Raw genomic sequence first — 22526 nt, 5'->3', positions numbered from 1 at the left:
CGAGTATGACGCACGGCTAATAACAATGATGCGCATGAGCAAATACTATTGGCAGTTGAAGCTTCGTTGTGGCGCAAGAGAAAGGCGCATCGCATTTGTATTTTATGTCTTTCAATTAATTTGGAACAACATTTTTATTACATTGCTGGGACATCAGTGCGTCTAAAATGTGTTCGGCGCAGGTTAAAATGCGGCTGTTGGCGTATACTTTGTCACCGTGCATTTTGCTGCCTGCTCCATAGTGGAATAGCCTGTTTATAGCTGGCAACATTTGCCACTTCTACTTCACCATCGCTCTCCCTAGAATTGAGAAGCATGCACTTTATTGGATCCACGAATTTATGCCTTCCTTATTTCCGGCGTTTGCTGCATCTAACGGTTAAGAAATATTTGTGGTCTGACCACCTCTTGTTGTCGATTATCATTACTAAGCCTACTGCTTGCATACACCTGGTCCAATGTTCTGACTCTTTAACGGTTTATGGTGGTTGTGTTTGTTGCAAGTTTCAATGCTTCTTGCATGCAGCTGTGTTTGCGGTCGCATGTGCGCTGCATTCTTGAAAATTTGCTTTAGCTGGTAAACACTTGTTGCCATTTGCGCAGAGGTACATGGTTGTATATTGCTATTGGTTCGCATAATTTTCTATAAATAATATTACTGTTAATTTTAAATTGAATATTTCTTTGGGATTAAATTAACCGGTTGAAAAACATAAATACTGGCGAGACGCTCATAATAATAAGTTATTGTTTTGTAGAACCTCTGAATATATTTAAGCTTTAAAGGCAAAGGAAAGTAAAAATGAATGAAAATCACTATATCGGCGAAAACTCTACGCTGAGTGCATTTACATATTTATTTTATTGGAAGATAACTCACACATTGATCGATCTTTTTGGTATAGAACCTGCTAAAATAATAAAAACTGTATACGGGGTGTGTACGAGAGAATTTTAAAATTTCGAAGGTTTGTACAGTCCATTTTCAAAAAGATTATGTCGATATATATATATGCTCGAAAAAGTTCTTATCTGTATTTATTGCTTATTTTGTCTGTCCTAGCGACTAAGTTTAGGCGTGGTTTAATGAACTTGGCGATTTTTGCTTATTAAAAGCTCACACTTCTTTGCTTGTTTCTAATTCTTGGCAAGAACAATATTGTAATGATTCTCCAGCCTCCATATTTGTTCGAAAATTTTTATTCCGATTTCAATGAACCCCTTTTTTATTATTGTGTTTGGAAAATTTAGTGCGAAAGGACAGATATCCGTACTCTTGCAACATGTTGCTACACAGTATAAATGGAAGACGTGCAAGCAATTGTGTCGCTTCTTCAACACAGACTTTTTGCAGAATTTTAACTGTCCAATAATATTTTCCTATTATTTGATTCCTTTGCGTATTGCATCTGCACTTTATTTTTCACTATTCCGCTTAGTTAGATTCCCACGTCAATTACTTGCAGTTACTCTGTTACACTACACCATCCAATGCATGCAACAACCCTGCAACAAAACTCCCTAAAGCACCTTAAACATTCGGCCATTCATGCGCTCGCTAGCTCTGCGGTGTGTATATTTCCCAACTCAGTTTTTAATGTAATTCGGATTTTCTTATTTGTCACACCGAAAAACGACAACAAACAATGTCGCTCACACATTGGTGCGTGTTGCAACCATTTTCGCTTTGCCAACAGTGTGTCTCTGGGCATGTGTGTTTGTTTAACACCAATTGACGGAGCACTACATACAAGACATTTGGAAGGACAGAGACTAATAAAGCCTTACAAATATTTGTTATGTTTAGATATTTTTGATGTTGTACGTTTAATATGGTAATATTCCTAGAATTTGTTCCGCTATTTGTTGAAGTCACCTATCGAGACCAAAACAATAATGACTTAGGAAAAAAAATATCTGCATATAATAAAATGGTGAAGTACTTTTTTATTCATCTTTACAAATATTTCCGCAAACCGCAGCTATTTTCTTAGAGTTACGATCTTGAAGAGTCCACCTAGTGCCAATTACGACAAAGTTTCCAACCCATCCCTTTCTTTTACTTGCATGTCATTGATTTCGGGTCCTCCATACTATGAATGACATAGGTTGGTATAAAGTCGGCACAAATTTGGCATGGGTTCCATTCCTTTGTGGAATTGATAGAGTATATGAGAATACTTCTTTGATAAATATTTCTATCATTTTTCAATATAAGGTATATCTTTTCACATACAGCCCTTGCTTTGTTCAGGTAGATAAAATGAGTAAGAAAGATTAGTACTTTTTGTAATTTTGCAAGTACTTTTATTAACATGAATTATGTTTATAACATTTTTTAGTTAACTACTGGCTCAGAGCATACATTATACTTAAGGTTATATCAATACTGCGGGTTAATATCACTCATAATATGGAATATACATCTTTTACGCATTTTAGCATGCTTTTTCGATTAGTTTTTGATATTTTGTAACTATTTATCAAGTTTCAAGCGTTAGTCCTTTGGTTCGTTGCTTCCATCTTTGTCCGTCTAAAGATTTTTTTTTGGTATTCCAGCATTCAACGACATCTTAATAGACATATTCCGTATAAACTGGTTTTATACGCTTTGACATATTTAATATCGGTGGCATTTTTTTGCGGCATAAGTAGCTCAACACTTCACTACACTTACCACAATTACAAACCAGCGGTGGCAAGCAATTGCTGCTAGCGACAAGCTCCTGGCAAGGCTCACCTATATTCCTATAACAAACCATACGAGGTTCGCAGTTCGTGCGGTTCGTATTTAAGTCAAACGCGCCTAGGAAAAATTTACAATTATATATTTCATTAGGGCAATTGTAAAAGATAAATTGTGTACTCACCATGCGCGCACTCTCTGGGATCCACTGAAAGGCCGGGTTCACACTCATTGGGTGAAAAAGAAGGTCTTCAATGTATATAAGTAGGTTTCGTTAAATAATTGTCGCTGATAAATAAAAAAGATTATACTCACAATCCTTGTGTGGCACGATGCCAGAAAACCAGCATGAATACTAGCAGCCAACTAAACTTAGTTATCCAGTATATATGCGAGTTCATATTGATACTCAGATACACTAAAGGCTTTTGAAATTGTTTTCTTAGTTAGAATGGCAGCACTTGATGTAGCTGCTTCAAGGCTGACCAAGCGTTTGATGTTTTTCCTTTGAGCTTCTATATCCTTTTATAGGTGGTCATAGGTCTTAACTCTCTAGATTTTTTGTTAAATTTTAATTAATTCAAATTTATGCGAGATAGAAAATGCTTAATTAATTATACATTCCCAATCAGTTAGGGGGGTGGCAAATTATCAATGGTCAATTGCGCTCGCATTTTATAGCAAGGGTGATAGTGGTTGTTTTAAAATTACTTTAAGACTTTAATTTTAATATCTTTTATTGAAACTTGATCTTAGTAAATTGGTGAGTTACAAAATTTTTTGAGATGGGTGCTGAAAATAGCATTGGTATTGGTAATGGCATATATATTTGTATTGGTATTGATAATATCATTAGTAATGGTAATCATATCGGAAATTAAATCAGTTATGTTGTTATTATTGGTATGTATTTACATTGGTATTGGTATTAGTATCGGTATTGGTATTGGTATTGGTACTGCTCTTGATATTGGTATTGGTTTTCGAATTGGTATTGGTAATAGTACTTATTGATATAGGTAATGGTACTCATCCGGGGATGGAAATTAGTGTGGTATTGGTATTGTAATTGGTATTGGTATTGGTATTGATATTGGTATTGATATCGGTATTAGTATTGATATTGGCATTGATATTAATATTGGTATTGGTATCGGTATTGATATTAGTATTGACATTGGTATTGTATTTGGTATTGGTATTAATATAAGGTATTGAAATTGGTATTGGTATCAATATTAGTATTGATATTGGTATTGGTATTAGTATTGGCATTAATATTGTATTTGATATTGTATTGGTAATGGTACTCATCCGAGGATTGAAATTAGTATTGGTCTTTATAACGTTATTGTTATTGGTAGAGTTAAATGACCGTCGGTGCGTCAGTCATCAGATATTTTTATAAAGAATAAATAAATGAAATAAATGAAGTAATTATGCAATAATTAATAACAATTTGGCTGTGAAATTCTCCAACACCAATTACTGAAATGCTTACATTCGCCCCATTGACCCATAGCGGGCTCGGTTCATTGCTTACGCACAAATTAGCGCCACTTCATTGAACAATTAGTAGTGGTCAAGGGTAAGATGATGACAATGAAAATATGGTTCGGTTAATGATTGAAATTCAAGGCTGATTGAATTATTCAAAAGAATAATATTTTGAATATTTAATTAGAAAACTGCATAAATTATTAGAAAAGGATGTGACTGAAAGCCACTTGAGAGAGCTATAAAAGGATGGCGCAAAAGTCAGCGAAAGCAGAAACAGCTGAAGCAAAGTCCAGAGTCACTGGAATCAAAGTTACAAAGTTGTGTGTTTTGGAAACAGAAAATATTGAAAATGGCGTCTTATCGCAGTGCTCGCAATCATGTCGGTTGGTTCGCCAAGCTAAGCTTGACATTGATTTTGGTGCTGATTTTGCGACAAAATGGAACACAAGCTTTGTAAGTATATAGTACAATTTTAAAGTAGTATTATTTTCTGTTACACAAATAGGAAATTATTTTCTTAATTTTTACTTTGAAAGGAAATCATTTGGTCCCTCCATTAATTGCGGCCCAAACAACGTTTATCCTGAAAGTTGCAAACATGGTAAGTTAGTGTTTTTATATAAAACTTTTAAAGTTTTAAAAACTATATTTTTAATTTAATTTCTCTTTTCATAGGCAGTTTTAGCATAAACTTCAACCCTGAGTTCTGTCTTCCACGCACATTATGTCGCAAAGGTGTGGGTGAGGTTTGCCGCGAATATGGCGGAAGCAGCGATTGTAAACCGGGCTTGTACTGCAACTGTTACCACCGGTGCAGTGAGAATCCCGATATCTGTCCATTTTTCGGCAACGGTATATTGGATTTAAATGCTAAGAACTAGATAATGCAAATACAAAGAAGGTTTTAGACACTTTTATACTTATAACGGTTTAGACGGCTCAGCAGCATTAGTATACTTATATGCAGTATTTCTATCTATAGCTAGTTTATATAAAAGCCATATTAATATTGTAAAAGCTTTTGAAAATTTAGATTTTAATATGGTACTACATTCATCATATTCGATGAGATGATATTTATTATGACATACATATGTAAATTGTAGCGGAAACAATTACTTAAATATATATATGATCAAATATTGAAAATTGGTTGATTGTGTTTTTTTTTTCTTTTAAATATTATAAAAATCTTTTGAACAAAATATTATTATGTTCATATTTGGGAGCTTTCGTTCTAAGTTACGGATATAATTTTATGAAAAAAACACAAATTATTTTAAAAACTTTAAGTTTACATACAAGGTCTGTCGCAAAAGAAACAGGACTGTTAAAAAATGTATTTATTTATCATTTATTATTTTTTTCAGGGATTAAAAATTATACACGAGATTTCTTTGTCTTTGTTTTTAGTTACATTCTTTTAGTTCTCTTTTATATTACACTTCTTTTTCTGGAGAAAAGTATGTGTGTGGTGGGTTAAAAAATTCTAAAAAAATTTCACTTGGTGCTCTGAAAAAGTTGTCTTCTACGAAACTCTCCAAGTATGAAAAATTCATAACTCGCTTTGGGCTAAATAAAAAACTATCTGGTTTTATCAATTTTTACGATATTGAATACCCTACAAAATAGTCATTTACGGTTTTTTCGTTAACCTAATCGATGAATAGGAATCAACGGTGGAAAATCAAATATTTTGCGACATTCTTATATGAATTTTCAAAACTCGCAGTTTCGTAGGAAACTTACGGCTTAAAACCTTTTTTGCTTAAAAGTATCTCAAATCCAAAAACTATAATTTTAGTATATGCATACAGTTAACGATGGAAGAACCAGTCAAAAATTTAATTTTTAACAAAATGGCGGTTCCCAAAAAAAGTCGAATTTTCGTGAATAACGAAAACATACATACATACATACATATGTATATGTAAGAAGAATAATCTATTCGTGTGAAAACTTCACTCTGTGAAATTCGTTTTTGAAAATTTCGTTTAAAAAAACGTTTAAAATTTTGGGTACTGTTTACACTAAATTAAATTAATCGTAAGCTTATATTCCAGGAACTATTTGTCAGATCAACATACAATTTTTGGAGAATATTTTCAAATATATTTGCATTCGAAATATACATATGTATGTACATATGTATAAAAAAATCAAAATCAATTTTTTTAAATTCACAAGCGGATATAACCCATCAATTTACTCAATGCAAGCAATTTTAACAGCAAACTGTTACCAACAGCAGCATTCTATAGACTGAGAATGTTAAAGCAGATAATGTTAGAGAATAATATTCGCGCCTTCTCTGGTTAAGACCAATTTAATGCAATGGCACTGCACTCAGAAAATGTTAAAATATGTCATTAACATTCCTTACTGTCGCTGATGAATTTAGCATTTCAGCGCAACAGCGAAATGTTAACTTACAGATACGCTGTTCGCAGAAAATGTTAAAAAATGTCATTAACATTCTTTACTGTTGCTGCTGTGTGTTAGCATTTAATACAGCAACTTACAGTTAACAGTCCCCACTTGCACATTAGCAGCAATTATTCCTTTTGCCTTTCTAATTAACAGTGAGAATAACTGAGCACCAGCTGTGCACCTGTTAATCCAAAACGAATCAAACAACTCTCCAACTAACATTCAAACCTGTTGGCCAACCGAGCAACTATCCAACTAGTTAGCGAACTTATCAACATCAAACCCAACCGGCAATAAAAACAGAGAACAATTTTTATATTCTCTGATCCAACATCACATTCTCTCTTCACCTGAGCAGAGAAGGTTAAAGTTTTATTTCCTCTGGTTTGCATTATTTCAATTCCATTGCATTTCGCCGGCTCTTCAGGTGTTCCTGGTGTTCCTGGTGTGCCGGCTCTGTCTGCACCTGTCTATTGTTGGAGCTGCAATTCAGTGTTGAGCGAACCCGTACTGCGCTAGGTTCAAGCGAGTCGCGGTGATTGCATTCTGTCCAAACGCCATGTACTAAAGTAGCAACAAAAACACACACACGTTGAGTGAACGTCGTAAATATTTTACTTAAATACGTTCGCATATCCATGTCGTTGTCGTGTTTATCCGGGGCCTACGTTACTCGCTTGGGCTTATTGTTGTTTGCGTGTTTGCTCGCCGGCTTGTTTGTTTAGGGTAGGTCTGCTGCAGTGAAGTGAAAACAAGTTTTGCGCCTCAACTTCAACGCGTCCGCCTGGTAGGTAGGCGTGTGTGTGCCATCGCTCCCCTCGACCCGCGCACAGTAATGGTCCCCATGGCATGTCACCCCAAATAAACACATTTTTAGCTATAGTCGTTTTCAGTGTTGCTTGCTTATTGAGCTCAACTCTTTATCAGTCGCTCGTACGCGCTCTGCTCTCGGTATGTGCAATTCACTTGTTCGTTGCTCGTTTTCTTGCTGCTCCAAATTCGCCAGTATTCGCGTTCGTACATTTATTTGCATCGCTTGCGTTGTTGCCGTTATTACTGCTATCTCGCAATTTCAGCTTTGTTGGTAGGGCTGCTGTTGATGTTGTTGTTGCTGCTGCCACTGCTGAGTTTTGTGTTTTGTGAACAGGTGAATTCAATTGCCTATTCTTATACAAATTATTGCGTGCTATGCATGTGTGTGTATGTTGGTGCGAAATGTAATGGGATTGAAGCAGTTGATAATCTGAGTATTGTTTTGGCAGCAATTGTCGGCTCCTTCGTGACAAATTTCATTTCCGAACAAAAGTGAAAAGGGCTGAAAAATTGTGGGCGACAACTAAATTTAAAAAAAAAGACAATTTACAGAATTGTTAAAGTATTTTTCTACATACCCTCATCAAAGTTAGACTCAAAATCATAGTACGAAGGAATCCTTTAAGTTTACTTTACGGAAGCCGCAAATAAATGCCGCAATGATGTGCAAAAACAACGCCTAACCGAAAGAACACAACCCGTTATAGAACAAATGGGCGTTGAGTATTCAGAGCAGCTGCTTATTCTTCTTCAATTTATCTGCACCGACGGAAGTTTAATAAATTTTTTTTTTTATTATTAATTTTCAGTTGCTGCCGACTGCCAAGATTGTGGGTCGTGCCATTAGCATTGCCGCAAGCACTTTATTTTTATTTATTTGGATTGGTTTTCTTCCGGCGGCCATTTTTCCTAAGCTGCCGGCTGCTGCTATTGTTTATATGCAATTGCTATTCGGTGGCACAAGAGTTGGCCTTATTTCCTTCGGCCCCACTTGGCTGCTGCCGTGCCGCCGGTGCTGGTGCTGCTTTTGCGCCATTAACCAGCAAAGCAGCCAGCCAGTTCCAAGCGGCAGCAATAATAGTGGCAAAAAAACAGCTGTTGTTGCACAGATGTTCAGGCGTTGCAAGCGGATTTCGTTGCCACATGCCGCCACACACATTTTAGAATACAAATATACATAAATATATTTACAAACCGCATAAGCAAAGTAAAACAACAACGATTCAACGTCGCTGCAAGTTCTCTTTGCTGACGCATTTCTCCTCAGCACACCCCATTTGACACCATTACGTCGCTGTCACGATGATGCAGAAGTTGTCAGGCAACTTTTACCTAACTGCAGTCAATATTTTTCGAATTTACTGCAATTTTATAAATAAAAATAATAAAAAATAAAGCAGACGACCCAAAATTTGTGGCAATTTAAGCTACTGATCCCTCTAGAGCTTTTTCGTCCTACTCGTGTTTCGCAATATATCATATACTTTTGACACCCATATTACATTAATTTGTAACTGTCTTAAAATTTGGAATAAATCGATATCCCATTAAAACCATATTTTGGGCTTTTGGCGTGCTTAAATATAAAGCAGTTTACTTAGCAATAGTAATTTATCAAGTTACTACCTATCTTTGCATTCACATGCGATATTTCTTTTTGACTTTTATTCTAATTTGTTAAAGTTTCCTTAACATTTACTCCTCATTACCGCCATTAATAATAATAAATTCTTGACAAAACAATGGCAACTCGCTGACTTGTGGAAAAACGTGGAAACCGCTTAATTGTGGGAACAGCTGAAACAGATCACCGATGCCGGCAAACATATTCCGGCGCGTTTGGCCGACTGCTTGCATACAGTCGCACTCAGTGCTTGAACGCCTAAAAGTATATTTGTATGTGAATGTTTTATGTGGCTCAGCGCCTACCGATTGTTTTTTAATTTTTTCCTAGTCCGCCTGCTGTCCGCCTAGTCATTGACCGCGACTAAAGAACTAACAAATGTTTACTCACACATACATAGACATATTTCGTTGGCGTAATTAGTAAATTGCAAATATAATTACGAAAAATTGTTGCGAGTGTTTATTTGTTTGCTTTTGATGGTTCTTATTGGCTGCTGTGAGAGTTTAATTGGCGAGCGCCAGCTTTGCTGTAGTTTTTCACGGTTGCTAGTTTTTCCAGTAAATGTTCTATTGTTTCTAGTGTCTGTTTCGGTAATTTATAATATGTTGTTAGCTAAACTGTTAATTGACTGTAATCATCGCTTCAGATATGTATGTCAAAATTAGTATAAATGTTACCGCTGTGTTTTTGATATATTATCTAACTGAAAGTAGTCCGAATTTTTTTATACTTCTATATATTTTATTGCTAAAAACAATTATTTTAAATTATATTTACTTCTAAAAATGTTCAAATGTCATTTTCAAGTTTCAAATATTATTGTAGATTTGCGATAACTCCCTAGATATCTTTTTCTCTCACCGTCGGTACGTATACTTATGTACTATAATCAACCACTTAAAATAAATAACTTATATGATTTTCTAGAATAACATATATCTAGAATACCTCCTGTCCGAAATAATTGATCACTGCTCGTAACTTTTCCCGCTGTGCTTGTTTTACAGTTGTCACCATTTAGTTTTCAAACTTTTTCAAGTAAAACTTGTTAATAAGTTCATAAAACGCACATGGAATAGATCTTTATCAGTGGTTTTTATTCCGAATCAAGTATTTTGCCACTTATTTGCATTACTTAAGTGAGAAGGTCGAGCGGCTTCTGTTCTTGTAGCTGTATTTTGTATGCTTTCAATTTAAGACCGCGACGTAAAATACGCCAAATCGTTCCATACGTCATTTCGAGTTACTGCAAACGGCGTCGAATCAACTCTCCACGGACTTCTTGTACACTCTCAGCTACGTTTGCTATATATTCTTCACTGCGTGCTGGACGTGGTCTATTCGATCGAATATTATCCTATAATGAATGCTGGGTCTCAAGATGTGTCGTGGTGTTCCGAATAGTACCCTCAGTAGGCCGATTATGTTGACCATAAGTGGAGCGAAGCACGCGAGACTCATTGTTTACAGAATTTTTGTAATAAAGTAGAACGATTTGTAAACGGTGTTCAAGCGCAAGCTTTTCAATGATAAAATGCCAAACAATACTGAACAATACTGCTGTGTTTAATGTTTACACATTTAAGTATGAAATTGAAAAGTTCGTTTATGTTAAGTCCATGTTTTGGAAATGAAAAATTAAGATTTATTATAATTTAGATTATTGTTTTAATTCTTTGATAAAGAAATTTATACCACCCTAATGTAAAAATATTTTAGTGTATTTATTATTACTTAAAGCTTATTTTTCCAACATACATATATTCTGGATTTGCTTTCATGTGAATCATAGTGTGACTATTAAAAACATTAGCTGCGCTTGAACTGTCAATGCCACCCTGCTACCAGCGTTTACTTAACCAATGCTGCCCTCACTACTTTTTCTATACATCGTTGTTGTCACAAAAACCACGAATCGATGCGTTTTTGTACAGTTGTGCATGTCCAGTGAACTTAACATTTGTTTTTATTGCTCTTTTTCTACTCGCCTCTGGCTTCCTTTGTCTATGTGTCGCTCGCCCACAACAAATCCGACGTAGCTTAATTGACCTTAAAATGTTTCAGCATTTTGTGGCCACAAAGGCAAGTCGAGCAAAATTGGAAGAGAAAAACATTTGCCAGCGAAGCAAAATAGCTTTGAGGAGAACCGCCAGCGCGCGGTTGACAGGTGAACACGCTGCGCACGGCGCTGGGCCGTGGCGTCACTTCGTGGCTGTGCATTTTTATGTGCCTTTTTGCGCTCGTCGCATTGTGGCTGCCACACATATTTTATTTACTGCAAGTTGCAAATCGAATTTAGGTCGCGCGCTTATAAATATATATCTACGTATGTATGGATGCCTTTTAACCAATTTTGGTAGTATTATTCATGTGTTTGTGTGCTTAGTTCATACTCATTGTTGTTTTTTTTAATTTCAGCAGGTTTTTGCCTGAGCGCTGCCTTTGCCAATTCCGGCGATTGGTCACTGCAGCGGCATATGGCTGAGGCAAGTAGCAATACATGTAAACGCGTCTGTATGTATTTATTTGCTGTTAAACGAATTCAACTGTTTAATGGCCAGGCATGCATTTGCATACCCGTTGCGCGCCGAATTGGGGTCAAATGCTATTTAATGTCATTTTAATGCAAAGGTTCAATTGCCGAAAAATACAGGGCGGCGGCCGATTTGAGTATGCGCAGCTGGCAAGTGCAGTTATCGCCAAGTTCCTAGTAGTCGCCACAGCGCATTTGCAGTTAAGAGAGGCACACTGTTTTGCATATTCATTGATGAGCACTTCGGATGCACAAGATAATTACGGTAATTTTTACATATTTAATTTTGCGCGTTGAATTTTCAATTCATTATTTTTTAATTTTCAGTATTTTTTAATTGCTGGTGTTTACTGCAGTCTCCGAGACTTTTAATACCGAAAATATTTTTACGCCTGCAATAAATAAAATAAATAAATTGTTTGTCTACATTTTTTTATTGTCAATTGCATATTGCTTTAGACCTTTTCAGTGAATATTTAATTTCACGAATTTAATATACGTATCGCGGCAAAAGATGTTGATGAGATGTTACACCCTAATGCACATTTGCTACGCAGATAAAAGCAGGAAATGTTTTCAAATAAAAATTAAGAAAACATTAGGTGAGGCTGGGTTAATCTGGTTTGGCCAAAGGCTACGCATAGACCAGTTTGGTCCTTTGCGGTACCAGATGGAGTTCAGCTGCTAGGTCCAAGAGGAGTAGTCGTCGTTTGGGATGCCTGCGTTTGACGCGAATTTCAACAGACTCTGCGGACTCGCTGTTGATACCTCCTCCAGGGTATCATACTGTGGGGACCCCAGATGCTTACAGCGTAGTCTTATCAATGAGGGACAACTGCAAAAGCGATGCTCCATTGTTTCACTGGTGCCCTACTCTAAGCATTTCCTGCAGTCTTCTCGATCTATCAGCCCTATCTTGCGGGCGTGTTTCGCCTCCAGACACTGACCAGTTAGTATTCCCATCATGTTTTTGCATTTCTATCGAGTGCGCTGATTTCGCTGCGCAGTTTTCAGCGAAGAAAACGTCAAGAGCCGCCGTTGGAGTTGTTCTTAAAGCTCCTGTTAGGTAACTAACTACAACCGAAAATGATAAAATTTTGCAGACTGCTTTCTATAATATCAGCGATACACTATGGAAAATCTGCTACCTAGCGCCAGCGTGGAATTGTTGCTAAAAAGTGTATTGTTTATGTTTTTCATTTTCTTTTTATGGTTTGCTATTTGTTGCTGAAAATTTTTGTTAATTTTTAAGTGTCTTGTTAATAAGATAAAATATCAACCAGCCGCACAACTTTAACGTTCGAAAATTACATAAGTAGTTAATTACACATTTTTTCATGCAAATATGTAGATAAATATATTTTTATTTATGTATGTATATTAGACGTGAATTACGAGCTTTGAAACTAGATACGTTTCAAGAAGCTTCAATCAGTGCATAACTTCAAAATATAAATGACTGAGCTGCCTGAATTTTACTACCTATATTTAGCGACTACCCTAATGTGCGTATTATATTCAAATATTTGATAATTTATTCCAAGATTTGTTTTTACGTACACATCCGTGTACATCTTCTTCAAAAAAAGCCTTCACTTAATATTACCGACAATTAAATTCACCAACGCGCCCAACCCTCAGAAAATCGGCGAACGGTTGCAAAACCAAAGCAACGCATTGATGGAGGCAATGGCTTACAAATGACGCTCATTAAGGCAAATTTTGCGAATATTCGGCATGCAGTTTTTTGCTGTTTTGGATGGATGGACTTTTATTTTATGACTCACACAAAAACAACAACAATCATACCTCACTACCGAAGAAGTAAATGTCAAACGTCGGCAGTACCAGTTTTTATCTATCAAAGAAAAACAACAAAAATAACGCGCATGCAGACAAAAAATAGTTGCCCGCAAACAATAAAAACAACGCGAAAACCGCATGATAAATGTTAGCGTGTAGAAAAGGTGCGGCGGCGACTGGATGAGAATCTCTTCGACACAACTTTTACACACACATATATTTAGTTTTTTGTTTTTATTCTACCGCGGACTGTGGCAAGTTACTGAAAGGATTTTCTTTATTGATTTTTGATTGCATTGTGGTTTGCTGGTGATTTTTTATTTAATATATTTTCCCTTTTCTTTCATTATTTTTATATTTTAACTTTTTTTTACTTAATTTTTATAAAGTTACATATTTTAAAATTTTTAAAATATTTTTTCTATTTTCTGGTTTGTTTGCTTTTAGAGTGGTTGTGTAATCCCTTGCATGCAAGCACATCTTCCCTACGGCTCGTAATGGCTGCTCATAAGTTTTGACATTTATTTATTTGCGCTTGCAGCCCATCTCATTCATGCATTTCCTTTTCATTCTTTTCTTTATAATTTTTGGCAGTTTTTTCCTGCGTGAAGTGAGAGTTGTCCAACTGAGCAGCCATTGTGCAGACACTGCGCCTGTTATGCGCCCAACGGCAGATGCGCCACACCAAGAGGCATAGGCAAATAAAATAAATGGACAACTATGAGACAACGCAAAGCTGCCAAAAAAGAAAAAAATGTTAAATAAAAAATGTGTTTATTTGGCAAGAAGATGCTATGAAAAGCTTGTAATGCAAAATCTTATGAACTTAGCGGAAAAACCGCGGCAAACGGTAAAAAATATATACATGCTATTTACAGACTCGAACTGTGTAAGGATTGTACTTGTATATTAAGCCGTTGTTAGTGGAATGCGTCAGGAAGCTGTTTGTAAGTTCCAGTGGTGAAACTTCAAAAGTTGAGTTAGCAGACGGCATGTTACAGATAAAGTTAGCAGCGAGAAAATAGAAGTGGCTAAACCCAGTCGGTACGAATGTAACTGCATTTTTTTATCCACGCCATTTACTTGCTGTTTGCTAAATGAAATGTTAAAGAAAGTTGATAACGCAGAGCAATGCACTATAAACCACGCCCACTTTCTGTGTACAAACTGCAAGTAAAAATTGTAGCTTCAAAACTGTTAGTAAAGGCAGATAGCATTTTTGTTATGTAAACGGATATTGAAAACAAAAAAATGCCGAAAAAACCGGCGAATAATCGATAAAAATTTACGACCACTAAGCAAAGGCATTTAAAGCCTTTAGCAACATTAAAATAATAGCAGTTTTAGTAAGCACGGCTTATCAATGAAACGCTTTCCAATGAATGAGAAAATGTGTAATTTCTGCGTACAATTTTTTATGGCATTTTCAAGCATAAAAAATATATATAAAAATATAAAAAAAGAAATAAATGGAAAAAAGTTTAAAAACATATTAAATACAAATCATGGTTTTTGTGTACTGATTGAAACATAAAAACCACGCAATGGGCGTTCGCAACAAAGGCTGAACACAAACGCAGCTAAACCTGACAATTAAGCTGACAACTCGGCGACAATTTCAATAAGCTGCACGTCCATTATGGAGCCATTGTGGCAATAATTTATGCAACATACACATATTTACATAGAAATACTCGAACAATTGCTAGTCGTAATTGTATCGTGAAGCGCAGCAGTCGAGCGAGGCTTGTACACACACTCACACATGCAAATGGGCATGAATATTCAAGTACGTGACTGTTGCCCAATGTTTGGCGTAGGCATCATTCAATTATGGCGGAGCGATATAATTTTTTTATTTCAAAATTTTTCTTTAGTTCTTTGTAGCTTTATAGATTTAGAAAAAAACTTAGACATAGAACTGTAATTTGGCACACCTACCTACAAGATGGTATTTCAGAGCTTTAGTAGAGTTGGGGTCAAAATTAAACGATGAGCGTGCACCGCGCACCCTTAGGTGAAAACACATGTCTAGAGACTCAATTGACCGATTTTGACAATTTATTTCGTAGCATTCTTTTTATATTCCAATGTAAAAGTGTGAAGATGGGCAAAAACACTTATTAAGTTATTGTCTTCTTCGGCCATTTCATTAATTTTTGGGCAAAATTCTATGCGACTAGGCAAATCTAGAAGGTTAAGTGGAGATGTTATTTGATCCTTGTATGTTGTTAAGTCAATATGAATTATCCGTTGCAATGATCGTCTCCTAACTCCAAGTTGTGCCGATCAGTTTCGAGTCCAAACTCTTGGATTTGCCTGAATGCGACGGCCGTGACTGTTTCGTGAACATGAACATACGGATCTCGGTGATACGGTCTTCTTCAATACTTCCAGACTGCGCAACACTTTTACTCACCTAATCATGGTGCAACTCCCGTTTTGATTCTCGTTGGGCGGACTGTAAAACATGGACGGCTGCATTATCCAAACCATATTTACGCTATCTCAAGTACTCATTGAAAAAAAAAAAAAAATACACGCAAAAAAGTTTATTACGGTTAGTTCTTTTAGCACGATGCAGGCTTGCACTGTACTATATGTAGGTATTCAATTCCCACTTTCAAACAATTTTTTTTTTTATCAGCTGCTCAGCTGTGAGAATGCATTCAAATTAACTTGAATGGAGAACTAGCTTTGTATATACATATGTATGACCACTTTAATATGGAATGTCGGCTCCTCCTATATTTTCAATATGTTATAATTATGTGATATTTCATGTTAAGTTGGTAAGCGGGGTTCAACCCTTTTCAAAATATTCGACGGTCTCAAATATTCTATAAATTTGGTCCATAAAGTCTTACAGTTTGACACACATATTGTGAGACTTAATTTATATGGCTATTGTTTCGAAATAAAACTTTTTAAAATTTCTTAATTTTCGTCAATTCTCAGTTGAATCAATTTTTACGCAAAAATTTTTACATTTGAAATTTTTTAAACAGGTGACAACACTCTATTCTCAATTCTGCTTTCAGTTCTCTTTTCGAGCCTCGCAATATAAAATCATATTATAATAATCCCTACATAAATTCAATTGTATTTCAATAAATACTTTAAACAGAGATACAATTTTTAACTAAAAGTTATCTTAAACAGAAAATGTATTTTATAGTATTGTAAAAATATTATATTTTTATGTAATTTTAAAATGCTCTAATAGGCTTGGTAGACAGTCACTTACGACACGTCGGCGACTATGAGCTGTAACTTATCAAATACTATGAACTTCGGTCTGAATTTTCACAGCATGTTTTCAATAGGTTTTACTGTCAAAATGTAAAAAAAAATCGATTTTTCGAAGTGATTACATGAGAATACCCCCTTAATGTGCCTTGAAATAATTTCAAACCATTCTCCTACAGAAACAGTTTCCAACAAATCTTCCATGAACTTAACGCTGCCAAACAGACAAGTTGCTACAGCACTTGCCACTTAATACCAGCTTGTGAATTGATATGTCGGCTAATTACGTAGTGAGTGCTTACTTATAGCCATTCACTTGTCAGCAACAACATTATAAATATGAGCTCAGCGAAGTGCAATTTTAGTGGGTGTGTCCCTTGAATCTATGAGCAGCGACTAACCGCCGGCAGCGCGATAGAATTACAATTGCGCACTTGCCGAGCGAGTTGGCTGGCAGATAAATGCAAAGTGCGCGCACAACTTGCGTAAACCCCACTACAGATGTGCTGTTGGCTTCTAATACTCGTAACACGGTGTGCTCCTGTGATCACTTACACACGCATATAACCATACTGGTGCTTATAATGCTTAGTAGGTGAACCATAATGCACTTGTTACCTCAAGTCAAACACTTGTGCTAAAATTACGTTGAAATAACTCATTGAGCACCTAGTCTTTTGATTTTTTTTTGTACTCTAAGCTTTTGGTATTTCTGCTTCTTCGAGCTAATTTTAATGTCGCATAATTTATTATTGCCGTTTGTCGTTGGCACACTTCATTGCAAAGCAACACTCACGACTCAAACAAGCATACAGAGTATTTACTGTATGTATAAACATATATCATTTCCCGGTAATTACACAACGTGCCACACTGGGCTTCTCACTTTTGCCAAAGGGCGATTGCATTTTCTCAACGTTCGCGTGAAATTGCTCTGCTTTAGCAGCACAGAGGTCTACTTAGCGGTAGTTTAGCTGACCATGATGAATCACGCAGAGCCGTAAAACATTATCGCTGGGGGTAATGGCGTCGACACGCAGACTCTGGTCTGTTTTTTACCTAAGCCGATGTCGTTAAGAAAGATTGTCGCTTCTGGGGTTCATTTAACTTTTTCTAAGATTTTTGGTAAAAAAAAGATTATAATTAATAGTTAGTTGTAATGTCAAATAAAGATGGTTTGTTATGTTGTTTTTGGAAGACGAGGAGGAAAGTTGCTAATACATATGAGTATATGTAAATTAATGATATTTAAAATACTACAAACATTTTTTAATCTAAAAGAAAATATTAGCTGAGTAAAAAGTATAATCAAAGTAAAAAATTCAGTCATACATTTTCACAATGATGACTTTCAAAAACCAATGAATCCATTTTTAATACTTTCCGTTTAACTCTGAAGTGCAAACCGGCATATTTGACGGTTCAATATGTCTTAATTCGCTTAACAAAAATATGAAAAATGGCCTCTGGCGTTTCCTTCGGGACAAAAATTCTAATAAAAAATAATTATAGTAGTTTCTATTAAATGGGTTTTTAATAGGGCACTACAAAAGTAGTCCGATAGGAACAACAAACGACGTCATATTTTTCCCACTCTTTTGACATTTCTCTTCCGTAGGGTTGGCCCTTTCATCATAGAAAGATAAACGATCCAGCGAACTTTAGCTGCGGATTTTTCAATAAGAGTTCTACAAAATTTTTTTTGTAATTATTTATTCATGGAAAGTATATTTATACGTACTGCACATATATGTATATATATTGCAACCCGAAAAAATTACAGTTTGGTGCGGTGCAGAAGAAATCGAGTTCCACACATAATGGCATCAAATTTCATTTACTGTAATAAAAATTTCTTTGATGTCCCAAACCTTTTCTGTTTTATATAAATAAACACTTTTCTAGCTCTCTTATTGAAAACCCCTATACATGTGTACATACTCGTCCTATAAATGTGAGTAAGCACATGAATATAACATTTTCTGTCAGCGTTGCATTCCATTTTGGTATTTCAACAACAATTACACATTAAACACATGTTTATGTTTAATGTTCAAAGTTTGACATTTCAGGGCCTTTTGAGCATCTTCGTGCATGCATTGCTACAGCAGGAAAAAAAATGCATCAGGAATGCAATTGCGGTTGCACGACACGACATTTGATGAAATGTCGTTGTAAACCGGTTGCAATAAAATTTTGTAGAGATAAATGTATATTTAGATTACAAGTGACATGTGACAAGATTCCTTAGCTGACTCTGCTTTAGGTATTTCTGATCACAGAGCTGTTTAACCATAGAGAAATATAGTGAGTTTTAATAGTTTGAAATGAAATTTATTGATGTAAATTTAAGGTTAAGGTTACTAAAGAAATAAATATCGAAATAACTACAATTTTTAGTAAATTTTAAATTTTACTCAATGCACTTAATGAAGGAATGTTATTTATTTACAGACTCATATATTTTTCGACGAAAAAATATGAATTACAATAACTAGGGCCGAAGAGTTGGGGATTGTATTTATGTGTTTATTTCAAAAAAAAAAAAACATTTTTCTAAACAATTTACAGTTGTCTATGCTGTTGGAAAAATAATGTTTTCCGTCTTAAGCGCCTAAAACTATGCTTGGATAGTGATTTTCAGCAGTAACCATTTTACAATATTATAACTTATTTCCTGCACCGCGGAACGTGCGGTCGCAACGAGTAACACATTTTGAGACACTTGACTTTACCACATTTCAATAACTTTGAGAAGAAAACTAAGTTAAACTTTATAATCAAAAACGATTTTCATCTAATCCTAAATGGAATAGGTAATTTCGCAATGCGGCGCCAATTGGAGATCCCAAGCGAAGCCAGGTTCCACTGCCGCTATCCTTAAATTCGCTGAACTATATCAATATCGTCGTATGCAGTATTCGCTGTGGCCAATGCGCCCAGGACCATAAATCTTCCACAGAACTTTTTTTTTTGAACACTCGCAACGTCGATTCATCAGATGTTGTCATCGTCCATGCCTCCGCACTACACAGCAGGACGGGAATATTGAGTGACTTATATAGTATGGACTTTGTTCGTCGAGAGAGGACTTTATTTCTCAATTGCCTACTCAGTCCAAAGTAGCACCTGTTGGCAAGAGTTATTATGTGCAGGATTTCGACGCTGACATTGTTGTTGCTGTTTATACTGGTTCCAAGAGAGATGAAATTATCTACGACTTCGAAGTTATGACTGTCAATAGTGACATGGGAGCCTAGTCGAGAGTGTGACGACTCTTTGTTTGATGACAGCAGATATTTCACCTTGCCGTGATGACTACGTGCTTATAGTTAGTAAGAAAAAACTTCTATATACATATGTATATAGCAAAGATCTTTGTACGTACATACACGAGTATATAAATGATATATGCATATCTACCAACATTTTTTAGTCCCTCAACAAAAGCAATATCCAAAATACAACAAAAAATCATCGAAGCACACTTAAGTCGCGTCAATAATTTTGTGGACCGTCTCAGCAAGAGAGATGAAAGAAATCTCCAAATTCGAACTAAGCAATTCAGTGACTCTTTCTTTCTACGTATTTTCATATTTGCGTTTTAATATCTTATATTTCTTTATTTAATTTTTCCCTAAAAGAGCAACTTACCACACCTCAACCATTAAGCAGCTAAGTGCCAAGTCGCTCAAGTACAAGATCAATGTTAGACGCTTCTTTGGTCGACAATAGCATTGAACAACGAAGATCTTGTAAATATTTACACTTTTCGACGAGCGCGATACTTGTTGTTGTGTGGCCGCGCATGACGTCTATGAGTGTGTGAGCATGAATTATGTGCTGCTTAACTTTACGAGCCTCACTTTGGCGCATTTCTATATTTGTTGGTGTGTATACACGGGCTTGAGCTTTTTAAAGTAAATAATTGTTTTGTGTACAAATATTTGCTTTTAGGTTAACGTGAAAGCAAAGAGGAGTTAATTTTTAATCAACTAAACTGGTTGTCTAATATGATTTTTTTCCTTTTCAGACAAAATTAAAACATATTTTTTTCCCAATCCAGAAATCTCACCTGTTGGCTTGAGTAAAAATTATTAAATAACAATCAAAACATTATAAGCTATAATATTTTTGATAAATAATTTTACGCTTAACGCTTTAAGCAGATTATCTTTCTCCATTTTATATTTGTTTCTATCTATTTATACACGAAAACTATAGTGAATATAGCCCTTGTTTATTAATAATATATTATTGTTTCTGTTTATCCTCTTTTCTTGTTCTGTTATGCTCTGTGCCAATCATAAATTAATTGCGTATTTATACAAATGCTAATTTTTGCCGGCAGTCGCCAAATTATTCGTATTTAAAGTGGAAATGTAAAGCCTGCTATTTGGCAGCTTGTATTAAGCCATTAATGTGCGTTCATTTGAATATCAATGGAGTATCGAATTTTGTGCCACTGAATATTTCCACTTTTTATTATTTTCAGAAATTTTGCGCAATCCCACCAACATTGAGTACGTTAAACAAATAATTTTATGAAAAGGTGAATCTATCACTTTGTCACCTAATACACATAAACCATGCACATATAAAGTCCCATATGACTCGCTCATAAATTTATATCATTTTATTAGAGTCCTATAATTTAATGTTTAGGTTCGAAAAAATATTAATATTTTTTACCTAAATCGAAGTTAATGTTTGGAGACTTTGTAATTTGCTCGTATTGAAATTTTACCACCATTGTGCACCGAAATGTAGGCAACTTTTTGAGGTAAATTAATATAACCTCTCTAGGACAAACTTTATGTTCAATATTACTTTGAATTATATTAAAAAAATGAATATCTAATGCCAGTCTTTAGTACCAGTACTTAAAAATAATAATTTCATAAAAACAGTTCAAGCCTAAACCGCAAGTACACTTCTATATACCTCTTCTAGTTAACTTATAATATCATCACCCATTCCTACTACACCTCAAAAGCTTTCACTTCATCAAGATTCTCATGCCAATTTCAGCAATACCCGAGGCTAGAGCGAAAGCGAAATAAGAAAAGTGATCACTGAAAATCCAGTTTACATATCCAGTTTTCCCTTTCTATTCAAACAAACCAAGCAACACTAACAAACACAAGTATGTTGCAGCATCCGTTTGCAACATAAAAAATGAAACCAGTTGACAGACTGGCGTATGCAGACAACACATCAGCGGCGTACGCAATTGAGAATAAACACAGATTGTAGGTTCAACGACAACGTTAACTAAGGCAGAAACAATTTATTGTCATTGCCGTACATATTGCTTGGTGTATGTTCGCCATTTTTCAACACTGTGAAATCAATTTGTTGCTGTTGAGGGAAAAACAAAGCCAAGTACAACGAATAATTGGATGGTGTATAGATTTCCTTTTCGTAATCACTTTTATTTATTTATTTTAATTTATTACGTATGGCAATTCCAATAAAAAAGTTAATATACATACATCTAAAGGATCACTGAGTCGATTTAGCCATGTCAGTCTGTATATATGTCTCTAAGTGCGCGAACTAGCCCTTCAGTTTTTAAGATCCCGATCTAAAATTTTGTTCACGCTTTTGATTTTCTAAGAAGCTGCTCATTTGGCGGAACTGATTCAATATAGTATATAGCCATATTGAAGGTTCGGATATCTTCTTGAATTTAGTTATTGTCTAAAGCAATAATGCAATCTCCGCAGAAATTGAATAGTTGCCATACAAACTGAATGATCAGTGTCAATTGCTTGTAAAATTTTTTTTACTTGTGATGGGTATTATAACTTCGGTGCAGCCGAAATTAACAATTCTTCTTCATATATATGTATATTCTAATTTAAAACAGTACCACCTTCGCT

General features: G+C 35.3%; 2 protein-coding genes across 2 annotated transcripts; one reads left to right on the top strand and one right to left on the bottom strand.

Annotated features, from left to right (window-relative positions):
* Window positions 1-2281: 2281 nt before the first annotated feature.
* LOC120782553 lies at window positions 2282-3170 on the bottom strand. The gene is made up of 3 exons (XM_040114884.1): window positions 3002-3170; window positions 2871-2935; window positions 2282-2806 (listed from the first exon to the last, which is right to left on the bottom strand). Exons 1-3 carry the CDS (start codon window positions 3085-3087, stop codon window positions 2574-2576), a joined length of 384 nt encoding a protein of 127 aa, XP_039970818.1. The 5' UTR covers window positions 3088-3170; the 3' UTR covers window positions 2282-2573.
* A 1298-nt stretch (window positions 3171-4468) lies between these two features.
* On the top strand, window positions 4469-5335 carry LOC120782634. The gene is made up of 3 exons (XM_040115002.1): window positions 4469-4639; window positions 4723-4787; window positions 4862-5335. The coding sequence occupies exons 1-3, from the start codon at window positions 4536-4538 to the stop codon at window positions 5065-5067; spliced, it is 375 nt and encodes a 124-aa protein (XP_039970936.1). The 5' UTR covers window positions 4469-4535; the 3' UTR covers window positions 5068-5335.
* The last annotated feature ends 17191 nt before the right edge of the window (window positions 5336-22526 follow it).

The sequence above is a fragment of the Bactrocera tryoni genome, chromosome 1, assembly GCF_016617805.1.
Source record: "Bactrocera tryoni isolate S06 chromosome 1, CSIRO_BtryS06_freeze2, whole genome shotgun sequence".
NCBI classification, from domain to species: Eukaryota; Metazoa; Arthropoda; class Insecta; order Diptera; family Tephritidae; genus Bactrocera; species Bactrocera tryoni.
This window is presented reverse-complemented; position numbering and strand designations above follow the sequence as displayed.